The sequence below is a fragment of the Nycticebus coucang genome, chromosome 11, assembly GCF_027406575.1.
Source record: "Nycticebus coucang isolate mNycCou1 chromosome 11, mNycCou1.pri, whole genome shotgun sequence".
In the NCBI taxonomy this organism is placed as follows: Eukaryota; Metazoa; Chordata; class Mammalia; order Primates; family Lorisidae; genus Nycticebus; species Nycticebus coucang.
This window is the reverse complement of record NC_069790.1, coordinates 5556969-5574501: the sequence shown is the minus strand read 5'-3', so window position 1 is coordinate 5574501 and position 17533 is coordinate 5556969. Positions and strand designations below refer to the sequence as shown.

At 36.2% G+C, this 17533-nt stretch overlaps 1 protein-coding gene across 1 annotated transcript in view; it reads left to right on the top strand.

Moving 5' to 3' along the window:
• The window catches only part of SPATA48 (spermatogenesis associated 48), a 72504-nt gene that overhangs the window by 29660 nt on the left and 25311 nt on the right, over positions 1 to 17533 (top strand). Inside the window, exons 3-5 of the mRNA XM_053553871.1 lie at positions 5604 to 5671; positions 11519 to 11657; positions 13439 to 13506. Coding sequence (XP_053409846.1) covers positions 5604 to 5671; positions 11519 to 11657; positions 13439 to 13506 — 275 coding nt within the window. The remainder of the gene's footprint in view (positions 1 to 5603; positions 5672 to 11518; positions 11658 to 13438; positions 13507 to 17533) is intronic.

Sequence of the window (17533 nt, the reverse complement as noted above, 5' to 3'; positions counted from 1 at the left end):
TTGACAACATCCTAAGATACAAATCAAACCTCAGCAAAATTAAAAGAATAGAAATTACACCTTGTATCTTCTCAGAACACAAGGCAATACAGGTGGAACTCAGTTCCAACAAAAATGTTCATCCCCACACAAAGACTTAGAGATTAAACAACCTTATATTGAATGATAGTTGGGTTCAGGAAGACATTAAAGAGGAAATCGTTAAATTCCCCATACATAACAGCAACGAAGACACAAGTTGCCAAAATATGTGGGATACAGCAAAAGCAGTCACAGGGAAATTTATTGCATTAGATGCCTACATTCAAAAAACTGACAGTGCATCAACAAAATTCTGAACTATCATATGGAGTTGGAAAAAGAAGAAAAATCTAATCTCAAACCTAGCAGATGAAAAGAAATAACCAAAATTAAATCAGAGATGAATTAAACTGAAAACAAAAGAATCATTCAGAAAATTAGTGAAATGAAAATTTTTTTCAAAAAATAAAATCAATAAATCTTTGGCCAGATTAACTAGAAACAGAAAAGTAAAATCTCTAATAACCTCAATCAGAAAAAATAAAGGAGAAATAACAGCACAGTGACAGAATACAAGAGACCATATCTGAGTACTATAAGAAACTCTAGGCTCGGCACCCATGCTCAGTGGTTAGGGTGCCAACCACCCACACTGAGGCAGGTGGGTTCAAACCCGGGCCGGGCCTGGTAAACAACAACAAAAAATAGCTAGGTGTTGTGGCAGGCACCTATATTCTCAGGCTGAGGCAAGAGAATCACTTAAGCCCAAGAGTTTGAGGTTGCTGTGAACAGTGGCACCATGGCACTCTACTGAGGGCAACAGAGTTAGACTCTGTCAAAAAAAAAAAAAAAAAAAGGAAAGAAAAAAGAAACTCTACACCCAGAAATTTGACAATGTGGAGGAAATGGATCAATACCTGGAATCACACCCTCTCCCTAGACTTAATCAGGGAAAAAAATAGATCTCTTGAACAGACCTATTTCAAGAACTGAGTTCAAAGAAACAATACAAAATTGCCCAACTAAAAAAGAGAAGCTCTGGTCCAGATGGCATCACGCCATAATTCTATCGAACTTTTAAGAAAGAACTTATACCAATACTGCAGAAATTATTCCAAAAAATTGAGAATTAAGGCATCTTCCCCAACACATTCTTTGAAGTGAACATTAACCTGATACCAAAACCAGGAAATGACCCAACTAAAAGGGAGAATTTCAGACCAATTTCACTAATGAATATAGGTACAAACATTCTGAATAAAATCCTAGCCAATAGATTACAGCTACACATTAAAAACATCAAAACATCATTCATCATGGTCAAGTAGGTTTCATCTCAGGGATACAAGGCTGATTTAACATACACAAGTCCATAAACATAATTTATCATATCAACAGAAGCAGAAACAAAGATCATATGATCCTCTCAATATATGTAGAAAAAGCATTTGATAAAATTCAGCATCCTTTTCTCATTAGAACTCTGAAGAACATAAGCATAGGTGACACATTTCTTAAACTGCTTGAAGTCATCTATGACAAACCCACAGCTGATGTTATACTGAATGGAGTAAAACTGAAAGCTTTTCCACTTTGAACTAGAACCAGACAAGGCTGCCCTCTATCACCACTAGTATTCAACATAGTGCTAGAAGTTCTAGCTAATACAATCAGTCAAGAGAAGGAAATACAGGGCATCCAAATGGGGGCAGAGGAGGTCGAACTCTCCTTCTTTACTGATGATATGATCTTAGAGAACCCCAAAGACTACCCCAGGGCTGCTGGAAGTGATCAAAAAATAATGTCTCAGGGTATAAAATCAATGTCAAATCAGATAGCCTTTATATATGCCAATAACAACCAAGATGAGAAGCTAATGAAGGACATAATTCCCTTCACAGTACCTTCAAAGAAAGTGGAATACCTAGGAATATACCTAACAAAAAAAGTTAAAAGACCTCTATAAAGAAAATTATGAAACCCTAAGAAAAGAAATAGCAGAAGATATTAACAAACAGAAGAACATACCATAATCATGGCTGTTTAGAATCAACATTGTTAAAATGTCTATACTTCCCAAAGCAAACTACAGATTCAATGCAATCCCCATTAAAATACCAATATCATATTTTGAAGATATTGGAAAAATAGTATGTTTTATATGGAACCAGAAAAAAACCCATACAACCAAGGCAAGTCTTAGTAATAAAAATAAAGCCAAGGGCATCAGCCTACAAGACCTCAGGCTGTACTACAAGAGCATAGTGATCAAAACAGCATGGTTTTGGCACAAAAATAGAGACTTGGACATCGGGAACCAAATAGAAAACCATGAAATGAAACTAACATCATACAGCCACCTAATCTTTGATGAACCAAACAAGAACATACACATGGGAAAAGAATCTCTATTCAATAAATGGTGCTGGGAGAACTGAATAATCACATGTAAAAGACTAAAACTGGACGTGCACTTTTCTCCACTCACTAAAATTGATTCAAGATGTATAAAAGATTTAAATGTAAAGCATGAAACAATAAAAAATTCTCAAAGAAACTGTGGGGAAAACACTTGAAGTTATCAGTCTGGGGAAAGATTTTAAGAATAAGACTTCTGTGGCAATTGCAGGAACAACAAAAACAAATGGGACTTAATTAAACTGAAAAGCTTCTGTACAGCTAAGGATACAACAAACAAAGCAAATAGACAACCTACACAATGGGAAAGGATATTTGCATATTTTGAATCAGACAAAAGCTTGATAACTTGGATCTACAGTGAACTCTAATTAACATAAAAAGAGCCAACAATCCGTTAGATCACTAGGCAAGAGAGATTATAGAACCTTCTATAAAGAAGACGGAAGTATGGCCAACATATGAAAAAATGCTCATCATTCCTAATTATTAGAGAAAGGCAAATAAAAACCACCCTGAGATATCATCTAATCCCAGTGAGAATGGCCCACATCACAAAATCTCAAAACTGCAGATACTGGTGTGGACGTAGTAAAAAGGGAACACTCTTATAGTGCTGGTGGTACTGCAAACTAATACAACCATTTTGGAAGGAAGTATGGAGAATCCTCAAAGAACTCACATTAGACCTCCCATTTGATCCCACAATCTCATTACTGGGCATCTACAAGAAGAACAAGAATCCTTTTACCATAAGGACATTTGCACTAGACTGTTCATTGCTGCTCCATTTACAATTGTCAAAATGTAGAAACAGCCTAAATGCCACCAACCCAGGAATGAATTAACAAACTGTGGTATATGTATATCATGGACTACTATTCAGCCACTAAAAAAGATGGAGACTTTCCATTTTTGTATTAACCTGAATGGAAGTAGAACACATTATCCTTAGTAAAGCATCACAAAAAAGGAGAAGCAAAAATCCTATGTATTCAAGTCTGATATGAGGACAATTAACACAGTGAAGGATGGGAGATGGGGAGAGCAGAAAGAGGGAAGGATGGGGGGGTCACAGTGTGTGACATACCTCTTGGAGGTAGGACACAATTGTAAGAGAGACTTTACCTAACAAATGAAATCAATGGAACCTGGTTGTCTGTACCCACAATGAATCCTCAACAATTAAGAAAAAACACGCACACATATTAATTTAAAGATTAAAAAAACCTACAATGCTATCTTAATACAGTTAATATGGCTTTTATTAAAAAGACAGGAAATAATGAATGCTAGAAAGGGGAACACTGTTGGTAGGAATGTCAATTAGGATAGCCACTATGGAAAACAATACAGAAGTTCTTCAAAATCTAAAACTAGAACTACCATCTGTGCCAGCAATTCCACTACTGGGTGTATATTCAAAAGAAAGGAAATCAATATATTGAAGAGATTCTTCAGTCCCATGTTTATTGCAGCACTATTCACAATAGCAAATATAAGGAATCAACCTAAGTGCTCATCAATGGATGAATGGCTAAAGAAAATGTAGTATGTATACACACTGGAATATTATTCCGCCATCAAAGAGAGTGAAATCCTGTCCTTCGCAGAAACATAAATGGAACTGGAGATCATTATGCCAAGTGAAATAAGTCAGGCATAGAAAGGAAAACATTACATGTTCTCACTCATACACATATACGGGAGCTGAAAAAGTAGATCTCATGAAGACAGAGATTAGATTGGTGGTTACCAGAGGTCAGGAAGTTTGTGGTGGAGGAGGAAGAGGTTGATTAATGGGTACAAATATATGGTTAGAAAGAAGAAATAAGACCTCATATTCAATAGATCAGTAAAGTGAGTTAATAATTATCTCTTGTACATTTCAAAATAGCTAGAAGAGAATAATTCAAATGTTTCTACCATAAGGAAAAAGATAAATATTTGGGGTGATGGAAATCCTAGTTACCCCGATTTGATCTTTATACATTATGTGAACTTATCAAATTATCATATGTACCTACAAAATATGTACATCTATCATGTATCAATAAAAAAGTTTTATCAATAAGGAAGTTGACAGTGATAGAATGAAAAGTATATATGAAAGTTAGAGATGAAACAATGAATAAGAGACATGGAGGAAGAAAGAATACGAAAGCCCAATATTTTTCTGCTGATAGAAATTCTAAAAAAAAACAGAATAAAGATACTTCATTGATAACTAAAAGATAAATATAAAGATTTATCCACTTGATGAAAGTTGTGAATTCTCAAATTGAAGAAGCATTAGACATCCTAAACCAGGTGAACAAAAATATATCCTTTCACTAAACTATGTTGAAAAAAAAAAAAAAAAGCAAGACAAAGTTAACATCCTAAATATGACCAGAGGTAGGAAACCAGAATACCTGCAAACAATTTAAACTCATTATATTTTTAAAGGCAATAATACAATCTATAAGTCAATGAGATGTTTGTTACTGAAGAATCATACCTGTTTAACCAGAGTTCTAGACTCAGAAAAGTATTCAAAAGTGAAGGCAAGTTAAAAACTAGAAGTAGAAAAATTCACATTCTTGAAATCATTACTGAAAATTGAAATTCACAAAAAGACAATTAAACCAAGAACCTGGGGGGCAAAAGACAAACATGATAAAAGAAGCAAAAGTAAGAAAAGATTGGTAAAATATCATGGAAAATCTAAATGAATAGTTAACATTAAAGATAATAATAACAGTAACACTAATTAATTTTGATAAAGTAAGATGGAAGATAGGGCAATGGAAGTATTTCAGAACTAATCTCCTTGTGTTATTAGAAGACAAAACAAACAAGACTCTTTTTTAATGCTTTAATTATATAGTGCTAAAACTAATTATTTGTAAAATAAAATTCAAGACATTCCTCATAAAAATCTCCCTTTCCATTAACCTTAACATACATTTTGTAAATTTCAGTTTAACAATTACAATGACGTAAACAGAATGTAAACTTCTAAAACAAAAGAGAAAAAGGAGGGAAACTTTACATCTAATAAAACCAAGAGGTGCTTGAAAGCAGAAAAATGAAGAGCAAACATGAAAACGTGGGGAATAGAAAGCAATACTAACTCCTCTTATTCACTCAGTCTCTTAAAACTTATTCCTCATGCCTTCTAGGATGATGGTGTTCAACCAAAGAAGTCATACAATGCAAAGAAGTCATTTTACAAGTCCTCTACACAAAAGTAAGCATTTTCCCAGTAGAATTTTGATTTTAAAATATATCCTGGGTACTATGAGTAGTTCATAGGACATCAAGCACAGACATTTACTTGGTCGTGTTGATTGCCAAAATAAACATATCGAGGAAGAGTGTTAAAGAGCACCTATGCTTACCAGAATAAAAACAAATCAGAAACAAAATTTCCAGAGAGTGAAAGGACATTAAGAGTGTGGTGTCCTAGAAAAGCAATGACAGACAAAGCTTCAAGAAGGAGAATTTATTGACTCTGTCAGCAAACATATTGAGTACCTAGTATGAGATACTCATACTAGGCTGTCTTAGGCTGTGAGACACTTTGGTGAATAAGGCTGATGAAGGTCTCTGCTCTCAGGGGCTCTCATTCTAAAGGGAAGCAGACAATAAGGAAAAAAACATAAGAAAGTGCACAGGTTCTGAGTAGACCATATCTTAGAAGGTGATAGAGAAATCTTTTATAAAAAGAAAAAGAGAAGGTAGTACAGGACAAGATCAGGAGTGCCACGTGCATGAAGTAGGAGACTTAAGGAATAAAAGGAAAGGGGGGACCCACTTGAGTGGTGAGATGTGAGCAGAAACTCAGAGGGGCAAGCTGTCCAGATATTTGAAGTGACCCTATTGTGGGAAGAAGACTCCACATCAGGAAGTAGATGGATAAGAGGGGAAGGAGTTGCAGAAGAAGTCAGAGAAGGGCTATGAACCAGATCTTGCAGGGTGCTTTAAGCAATCACAGCTTCCAGGACTGAGTGATGTGAGGTTTTTACAGAGAAAATAGGGAGACCAGACTTACAGACCAAAGCCATCATGATGGCAGCTGAGTTCAGAGTAGACTACGTCTGGGGAGAAGCTGGGAGACCAGTTAAAAGGTTGTTGCTGTGATCTAGGACAGAGCTGATGGTAGCTCATGCTGTGGGACAGGAAGATATGAGCCATATCTGACTTCTGGGTACATGTCAAATATATAGCCAGCACAATTTCCAGATTGGAGGTCACGACTCTGAAAGAAAGAGATGTCACAAATGATTACAAGGCTTTGGCTTATGCAGCAGGGTGAACTGAAGGTGCCTTTACTTAACAAGATGAATTATATCTGGAAAACACCAGGGATTCTACTACAAAACTCTGAGAAGTGATCAAGGAATACAGCAGCATCTCAGGTTACAAAATCAACATTCATAAATCTGTAGCCTTTATATATACCAACAATAGTCAAGCTGAAAAAACAGTTAAGGACTCTATTCCATTCACAGTAGTGCCAAAGAAGATGAAATATTTAGGAGTTAATCTAACAAAGGATGTGAAAGATCTCTATAAAGAGAACGATGAAACTCTAAGAAAAGAAATAGCTGAAAATGTTAACAAAAGCAAAAACATACCATGCTCATGGATGGGAAGAATCAACATTGTTAAAATGTCCATACTACCCAAAGCAATATACAATTTTAAAGCAATGCCTATTAAAGCTCCACTGTCATTGAGGGTGACAAGTCCAAACCCAGCCCCAGCCAAACTACAACAAAAAAATAGCCCAGCATTGTGGCAGGTGCCTGTGGTCCCAGCTGCTTGGGAGGCTGAGGCAGGAGAATTGCAGAAGCCCAGGAGCTGGAGGTTGCTGTGAGTCCTGTGACATCATGGCACTCTACCGAGTATGGTAAAGTGAGACTCTGTCTCTACCAAAAAAAAAAAAAAATCTTGAAAAATAATACCTCGTTTTATATGGAATCAGAAAAAATCTCAAATAGCCAAGACATTACTCAGAAATAAAAACAAAGCAGGAGGAATCACGCTTTATAGACCTCAGACTATACTATAAATCGATGGTGATCAAAACAGCATGGTACTGGCACAAAAACAGAGATGTAGATATATGGAACAGAATAGAGAACCAAGAGATGAACCCAGCTACTTACCATTATTCGATCTTTGACAAGCCAATTAAAAACATTCAGTGGGGAAAAGATTCCCTATTTAACAAATGGTGCTGGATGAACTGGCTGGTAACCTGTAGAAGACTGAAACTTGACCCAATCCTTTCACCATTAACTAAGATAGACTCTCACTGGATTAAAGATTTAAACTTAAGACACGAAACTATAAAAATACTAGAAGAGGGTGCAGGGAAAACTCTTGAAGAAATCAGTCTGGGCGAGTATTTTATGAGGAGGACCCCCCAGGCAATTGAAGCAGCATCAAAAATACACTACTGGGACATGATCAAACTCAAAAGCTTCTACACAGCCAAGAACACAGTAAGTAAAGCAACCAGACAGCCCTCAGAATGGGAGAAGATATTTGCAGGTTATGTCTCCGACAAAGGTTTAATAACCAGAATCCACAGAGAACTCAAATGTATGAGCAAGAAAAGAACAAGGGATCCCATCGCAGGCTGGGCAAGGGACTTGAAGAGAAACTTCTCTGAAGAAGATAGGCGCACGGCCTACAGACACATGAAAAAACGCTCATCATATTTAATCATCAGAGAAATGCAAATCAAAACTACTTTGAGATATCATTTAACTCCAGTAAGATTAGCCCATATCACAAAATCCCAAGACCAGAGATGTTGGCATGGATGTGGAGGAAAGGGAACACTTCTACACTGCTGGTGGGAATGCAAATTAATACATTCCTTTTGGAAAGATGTTTGGAGAACACTTAGAGATCTAAAAATAGACCTGCCATTCAATCCTATAATTCCTCTACTAGGCATATACCCAGAAGACCAAAAATCGCATCATAACAAAGACATTTGTACCAGAATGTTTATTGCAGCCCAATTTGTAATTGCTAAGTCATGGAAAAGGCCCAAGTGCCCATCGATCCATGAATGGATTAATAAATTGTGGTATATGTACACCACGGAATATTATGCAGCCTTAAATAAAGATGGAGAATTTACCTCTTTCATGTTTACATGAATGGAGCTGGAACATATTCTTCTAAGTAAAGTATCTCAAGAATGGAAGAAAAAGTATCCAATGTACTCAGCCCTACTATGAAACTAATTTATGGCTTTCATATGAAAACTATAACCCAGTTATAACCTAAGAATATGGGGAAAGGGGAGAGGGAAAGGAGGGAGGGGGAGGATGGGCAGAGGGATGGTGATTGGTGGGATTACACCTACAGTGCATCTTACAAGGGTACATGTGAAACTTAGTAAGTGTAGAATATAAATGTCTTAACACAATAACTAAGAAAATGCCAGGAAGGCTATGTTAACCAGTGTGATGAAAATGTGTCAAAAGGTCTATAAAACCAGTGTATGGTGCCCCATGATTGCATTAATGTATATAGCTATGATTTAATAAAAAATAATAAAAAAAATAAAAATACGTTAAAAAAAAAAAAAACAGACGAAGTCAGGGAGAAGTCAGTTATGGATATGCAAGTGGATACACCACACCGGCAGTGGGATATATGGATTTGGAGTTTGGAGCAGAGGGCTGGGCTAGAAAAATCAACCTGTATATCATAGCCTACAGAAAGCTGTGTAAAGCCACCTCACTGGGTGGGAACTCTGAGGGAGAAGGACTGTAAGAGAATGCAGAAGACACTGGGTCCTAACAACAGTACATTTTTTAAAAAAGGAGACCAAAAAGGATCAGCCACTACTGTGGGAGGAGAAGGAAGACAATTGCGTGCCTGGAGGGCCAATTAAGAAAGAGTTCCAGAAAGAAGGGAGTGATGACCAGTTTCACATCCAGCAGACAGGCCAAGTAGGACAAGGGAATGCCCACCAACCCAGGAATGGATTAACAAGCTGTGGTATATGTACCCCGTGGAACACTATTCAGCTATTTAAAAAAATGCAGACTTTACATACTTCGTATTAACCTGGATGGAGGTAGAAGACATTATTCTTAGTAAAGCATCACAAGAATGGAGAAGCATGAATCCTATGTACTCAGTTTTGATATGAGGACAATTAATGACAATGAAGGTGGGGGGGAAGGAAAAGCAGAGAGAGGGAAGGAGGGAGGGGGGTTGGCCTTGGTGTGTGCCACACTTTATGGGGGCAAGACATGATTGCAAGAGGGACTTTACCTAACAAATGCCATCAGTGTAACCTGGCTTATTGTACCCTCAATGAATCCCTAACAAAAAAAAAAAAGACGAGGGCTGAGGACTGGCGGTCGGACTGACTAGTGGATCTAGCCCTCAGCAGAGTGACAGAGTGGAAGTTAAAATGCGTGTGATGAAGTGGAGAAATGGATGGCAAGGAGAGAGACAGGTGCCAAAGAGAATAAGGAAGTAAAATGTGAGGCCCGCCAGCACTGCATGTCTGCCCCCTGCCCCTTCCACTCGTGTTTTGAATGCTGCCTACAGGCTTCATGAATTACACACAGGAATAGCTACAGTCCCAGAGGGTTTACGAAAATATAAAAAGTTTGATATGAAGTTGGATTTCAGCGTCTTAGGACAATATGAGAAAAGTGAAGGTTCCACACACGTCTACTTACTGAGCACGGGATGCTGGGATCCTCCAGTCTGTCTGGTCTCATTATTTTTCATCTTTAAAATGAAGGATTATAACTAAATAGCCCCTAAATTCCTCTCTGGCTTTTGGGTTTATTTCCTACTGTATTCTTATGTTGGTTTTTACTTAAAGACCTTCCAGTAGTCGTTTCAGAAATAGCTTATTTAGGAACGTAATAATTAAGTATTACGATGAGAGTGATGAAAGTTTACTTAGAAGAGTAAAGTTTTTTAAAATAAAACACAGTATCATACATAGTATTCAGTAGCTTCCTCTAAAACATATAAAAGTTTTCTTAGGAAAAGACTTTTAAAGCCTCCATGGAAAATTCCATAAAATATTAATGAAATCTATCAGAGGTTCGCCCAGTGATTTATCTTTCAAGCTTTGATTCAACTCACAGATGAAGTTTTTAAGTACAGTGTTAATCAGACACTATGTCAAAAAATACAACATTTAATTAAAAGTATTTTATTAGTTTTAGCATCTTTATGACATAGTAATTTCAAAATGAAGGAGTTTGAAGTATACACACACCTTCTGAAAATGCTGTGGACCTATCAGTAAGCGAATTAGCATTGCCAATATTATGTTCTTTAATCTTCACAACATTCTTACATGGTAAATAGAATTTTCACTTTCCTCCTTATTCACTCTTTTATTATAAGCCCTAAATAGGGGCTGGAAATACAGTCATCACTGAATAAATATTTCTTGATGGAATGAGGAAACTGGTAATTCTTTGCAAACTGGCTTTTGACTAATAATGGGTATTCTGGAAGGCTAGGCCTCCCCACACAATGGGAAGATCAGCGTTAGCACCAACTTTGGATACACCAGGAGCAGAATCCAGGGATCCATCTATCTTATCAGAATACAGTCTTTGAAATGAGAGTTGTTTGTTTTTCATTCAGGATCAAACTAGAATTGATTTCACCGTGTCTGTAATGTATGTGTGTCATAAAGAGCAACAACTTTCAAAATTCTAAATATGAAATTGTACCTTTAGCTCCACATCTTTATGTATACGATAATGATGGCATTTAACAGGATGTGTATGATTTGACTGCATTAGTGTGGAATTGTAGGAATGTTACTGACTCTTTTTATTTATTTATTTATTTTTATTAAATCATAGCTGTGTACATTAGTATGATCATGGGGCACCATACACTTGGTTCATAGACCGTTTGACACATTTTCATCATACTAGTTAACATAGCTTTCGTGGCATTTTCTTAGTTATTTTGCTAAGACCTTTGAGTAATTTGGATCAACTTAAAATTCTGCCTTTCACAGTATATGATATTGTTATGAATTATACCAATTGTTATAACTCTGATGATTTCATAGAGCTTATGAAAGTGTTCCTTGGGATAAGATGCTTCCACCAAAACTTGATCCAGAAGAGACAACTTTAGAAAAAGCTGCTGACCTCATCTCACAGTGCTTTACCCTGAAAAGATATGAAAGGAAACCAGAAATAACTCAGGTTAGCAAACATCTCCAAGCAATATTGTATTTCTTACTGTTATTGAAATGAACTCGTACTTTAGGCCAAAATAACCTTTATTTTATTGTTAAGAATTATTTAAAGAATGAAGTAAATGTTATCTCTATGAAATTGGAAATTCCATAATCATACAACTATTTGAGAACTGCAAATAGTTTAACTTCATCAATACTGAAAACTTTCATTTATTACTGAAAGGCTGCCCTTTTCTCAAAAGCCATTTGTGATGCCTGTTTTTATTTTTGAAACTGCAAAATGATGAGTAAATCATAAAAAAAGGACAGGGGAAAAAAATAATTTCACCAGACCACCCGTGCTGAGGATAATTCTTGTAATAGAACCTAGAACTTTGATCTGTACCTTCCATGACAAAATGAAAAGATCCAGGAGTCATGGAGTGCTAGCTGATATATCTCTTACTATGTTATAAAACAAACACCAACTTGTCCTGGTGATGTCCATTCTTTTCATTTCTAAACACCAAAATGAATTTATCACCTGAGTTAATAATATATCTATACCACCGCCAGAATACTTTTCCTAAAGTGTTAATCTGTTCTCAGCACTTCACTCATTAAACTCGTCCTTTTTTCTAAAATAAAATTGATATTCCTTGAGATTACATATACCCGAGTATCTATTATTTGTCCAGAAACCCCTCCTTAGCCTCATCCCTCGCCCACTCCTCCTCCTCCTGCAGTTTCACTCCATGCCCAAACATCGGCCCCACATTGTACGGTCCTGTCTCAGCTGAACTTCTCTTCAGACCTCAGTGGGCCACGCTCTTTCCCAGGTTCTGTGGTTTAAGAGGGTCCCGCTGCCTTCATCACTCTTTCTATTTATGCAGGTAAAATCCCGAGCATTCTTCAGGTCTCACTGAGGCCCTCGCTTTCTGCCTCCTGACACTAGATTAGATGTCTCTGCTCTGTGCTTGGAAAACACCTTCTACTTCCACCTGTTACCCTCAGGCTTTCGTGTTGTGTCTCACTGCATAGAAGTCTGGTTAAGATAAGCCCCTGCACTACTTCTTACGACAAAGTTCTTCACTACATAAAATTTGGGGTGTTAAAAAGGAAATCAATTAAATTAAAATATAATTCTTAATATAGACCCCAGAGGTCCTTTGATCCCAGTTTAAGGATCACACATTATCTTGTAAAATTTATTCAGCTTTTATAGAAACAGGTGATAATAAGACAGGAAAAATATAAGTTTAATATAAACTGTCAAACCCAAGAATTTTACATAGAAATTAAAATCAATTAAAACAATGTTTGTGGTTTCGTCTATTTTAAAGGCTCTCTAAACTACTTTAAAAATACTCCTATATCTTGTGAAAGTTACGTATTACTTGGTCTTAAATTATACTGCAAGCCAAAGTCCTTTCCAGTTAGGATGAGGTTCAAAACTCAGATCTGCCCTGGGCTGAAAAGGAAAGGCTGGCCTGAGACTGCAGAGGTCCAAGTGGCAAGGCACCCAGCATGACAGCATCAGACCTTTCCCAAGGGCTTCAGTCCCAAAGGAGGAAGATGAGAAGATTCCAGTTGTGAGAAAACAAATCAAATTTGGCAGGCGGGGACCAGGAGCGACTCCAGAGAAAACCCATGAGATGCTAAGGAAGTCTGGAGTGTGGTTTTTCTAGAGAGTCTGGGGCTTGGTATGACGTGGAAATAGCTGTAAAGGGCATTAGAATTTTATACCAGAAATTATAATAACATGTTCATTAAATATCTGTCATTCATTTTTGATGATCATTTTAGATGGTTGGCGGACTCTGGGACAGATTTCAAACAAGATCATTCCTGGCACCAGTCAAACCAATTAATTTGTAAGTTCTCACCTCCTAAGGTTCTCATCACTAGATTTCTTACTACCATGTATTTATCATTAATAAATCTGATGCTCTTGCTCATGGGTTAGACTGGGGCATGGGTGAGGGGTATAACCTCAGAGACCCTTGGACTCACCCCTAGGACTGGGAATATGACCCAAAGGCATATTCTCATGCCACCCGCTCCCTTTCACTTTTCTCTTTACCTTCCCTAAATTTGAGGATTATAAAGGTGCCACAACCATTTTAAAGTAGGGCGTGCTTTATAAACAATTTTATATAAATGGTTACAATATTACAAAAATCCCTAGGCTTCATATAAAGGATTATAAATTAGTTTCTATCAATTTTGGTATCATCGTTATTTTTTGTTATGTTAATGTTAGAAACTATGGCTTTATTACTAATACTTCCCTAATTTGGTGCGTTCAGTCTAAAAAAAACTTGGTATTTCTGTCTTTGAAAATTTCACTATTTTGACCCTTTTTACCACAACCCAGGACCCAGGTCATCTCCCTTTTTATTTTTCAAATTTATTTTGGATTATTTTGTAGGCTCAAAAAGGTGTAAATAAGAATATGATGTAGTCTGTGCATCCACTCCCTAAACACACCTACCTTCCTCAGGGGTGACCACAAGTATTCCGGATTTGATGTTTCACATTTCCATGCTTTCTTTCTAACCTGTAAGCCATGTATTATGGTTGACCAATATGTAGTATTGCATTCCTTGTTTAAAAACCCAGTGTAAGTGGTATCATACATACTTTTATAAAACTTAACATTTTTTCTGTTATGTTTGTAAGACTGACACCTGTTGACATCTGTGTCTCTAGGTGTTCTTTTTCTCTATTGTATAGTCTTCCATTGAATGAATATACCACAATTTATTCATCCACTCTCATAATTAATTTTTCTGACATTTTGGCTGTTGGTACAATGTTTTACATTCCTTCACATGCCCTAATATAAAAATATTTCTGGGTTTCACACACGGAGTATGTCCTCAATTGCTGGGTCAAATGTATTTCTCTACATTTGGGATGTTGACATACTCTTCCCCAAATGAGCTGACCAGTGGGCCCTTCCATTCCTGCTGCTTGAGTCCCTATCACTTCACATTGTGTCCAATTTGGAGGATTTTCAGGTTAAAAAATTCTAGTCTTAATGGGTATAAAATTGTACTTTGCTACAATTTTAGTTCACGTATATCTGGTTGCTAATAATTTTTGGTAGGTTTATGACTTACTTGGATTTTCACATCCGTAACTTCCCTGCTCATATATTTTGTCACTCACACCCTTGGGCTGTCTTTTAGTGATTATAGACACTTTTACATGTAACATTCTGGATAAAAATTCTTCAGTGGTAACCATCTCCTTCTGGTTTATGATTTCTCTATTTTAAGGAGCCCTTTGTTGAACTGAAGTTTTGAATTTTAATGTAACTGAATTCATTGATATTTTCCTTCAAAACTTGTTATTTTGTGTATTTTTAAATAAACATTTTCCTACCTTGAATTAATAAAAACTTTCTGCTTTTCTTACATTTTTCTGAAATATTCAAAGTTCTTATTTTCACATTTTCTTTTTAACCCACTTGATATTTACTTTTACCTCTAATAAGAACTAGAATTCCATTTTATCAACATGAATAACCAACTACACTAGTTCAGTTTAATGAGCAGATTTTCCTGAATAGCTTAATAAAGAATTTGGAGCCTTTGTCTGCAACCTATAGTGATGAGTCACAACCAGAAGTTTGCAAAAGTCAAATAGAATAGAAAATATAAGAGTCAATCACATGGAATTTTTAAGCAGAAATAAATAGTTACCAGCAAATTCTGTAGCCAGTTACAAAGAATAGTGTGAGACAAACATGCATCACATAAGATGTCCAAGAAAAAAGTATTCAGTCTTTTACACCCTGAATTTTCATCTGATTTTCTGGTTTGGGTAATCTTATGCATTTGATTTTATATTTACCTTTTTTTTTTTTTTTTGAGACAGCATCTCAAGCTGTTGCTTTGGGTAGAGTGCTGTAGTGTCACAGCTCACAGCAACCTCAAACTCTTGGACTTAAGTGATTCTCTTGCCTCAGCCTCCCAAGTATCTGGGACTACAGGCACCTGCCAGAACACCCAGCTATTTTTTGTTGTCCTTGCAGTTGTCATTGTTTTTTTGGTGGCTCAAAAAACCCTTTGAACCCTCCAGCCTCAGTGCATGTGGCCAGCGCCCTACCCACTGAGCTACGGTTGCTTTTGATTACAAAGAAGAATGCAGATGTTTGTCCACAGTCAGCAAAATTAATAAGAGTTTCTGCTAAATTTTAGTTATGAAAAAGCAATAACAAGGATAGCATTTTTCAGATCTTTAACAATTTCACCTCTTCAATAAAGCCATTATAAAGCACACTTTAAAGGGAATTCTTTTAAGTATTAGAAGAAAAAAGAATAATGAAGTGAAATATGCAAAGCCATAATCGAATTTAATGCTGGATTTGAAAATGCAAATAGTGAATATATTGAGTAGAATATTGAGTCTTCTAAAAAAAACATTTTTTGAGCTATATCTAAAAAAACATTGTGTAAGATTTTTGATAAAGATTACTTAAAGTGATTTGGCCAAATGTGTTAAATAATTTAAATAAAAGATTGAAATGGTCAAAAAATGTAAGATCCTAATACATACAGTACATTGACATTGTTGATAATCTCATTCTTTAAAATAAATTAAATTAAAATGAGATTGCATACAGTTAGATTACGTAGTTTGCTTTGATAAGGTTAAAGTCTGATTTATAGTGCTGTCCTTCCCCAAAGAAATATACCATGCAATGTACCCATTGGGTGTGAACTTATGAAACCCCTTAGTCGTCCCCCCCCTTATTTGAATTTAATTAATATTTTTCTCTCATGTGAGCATTTAGTTCTTAATATACTGGTTTCAATTTAGTACTGAGTATATGTGATTCCTGTTTTTTCATTCTTGTTATACTTTATTTAGGAAAATATTCTCCAAATTCATCCACGTTGTTATAAGAGATACAAAATCTCTGTTTTTATGGCTGAATAGCATTCCATGGTATACGTATATCATAATTTATTAATCCATTCATGGTGGAAAAGCACTTGATTTGTTTCCACATCTTTGCAATTGTGAATTGTGCTGCTATAAACATTTGAATACAAATGGGTAGATACCTAGTAAAGGGATTGCAGGATCAAATGGTAGGTCTATTTTTAATTGAGGAATCTCTATACTTTCTTTCTGTAAAGTCCGTACTAGTTTTCAGTCCCTCCAACAGTGCATGAGAATTCTCTTCTCTTTATACCCATGACAGTATCTGTTGCTTTGGGACTTTGTGAGGGGGCCATTCTCAGTGGAGTTAGATGGTATCTCAAGATGATTTGACTTGTATTTCTCTGATCATTAGGAACGATGAGCATTTTTTCATGTGTTTGGGGTGGCCATGTGTCTGCCCTCATGAGAAATGTCTGTATGTCTCTTCCCAGTTTTGAATGAGGTTATTAGTTGTTTTCTTGTCGATTTGCTTGTGTTATCTGTAGATTTTAGTTTAGCCCCGTGTTACAGTCACAGCCTGTTAATATCTTCTCCTATTCTGAAGGTTGTCTCTTTGCCTTGTTGATTGTGCCCTTACCTGTGCAGAAACTTTTAAAATTGATCAGTTCCCATTTATTTATTTTTGCTGCTGCCATGAATACCAATGGGGTCTTCTTCATAAATTCTTTCCCTACCCCAGTAACATTAAGAGTTTTTCCCACATTTTATTCTGGGATTTTTAGTTTTGTGCCTTAGATTTAAATCTTTTATTCACTGTGAGCCAATTTTTGCAAGTGGTGAGAGGTGCATGCAGGTCCATTTTTGGTCTTTTACATGTGGCTAAAGAAGTTTTCCGAACACCTTTTATTGAATAGGAATTCTTTTTCCTAGTGTATACTTTGGCTTACTGTGTCAAAGATTAGATGATAATATGAACTGGTTTCACTTCTACATTCTCTATTA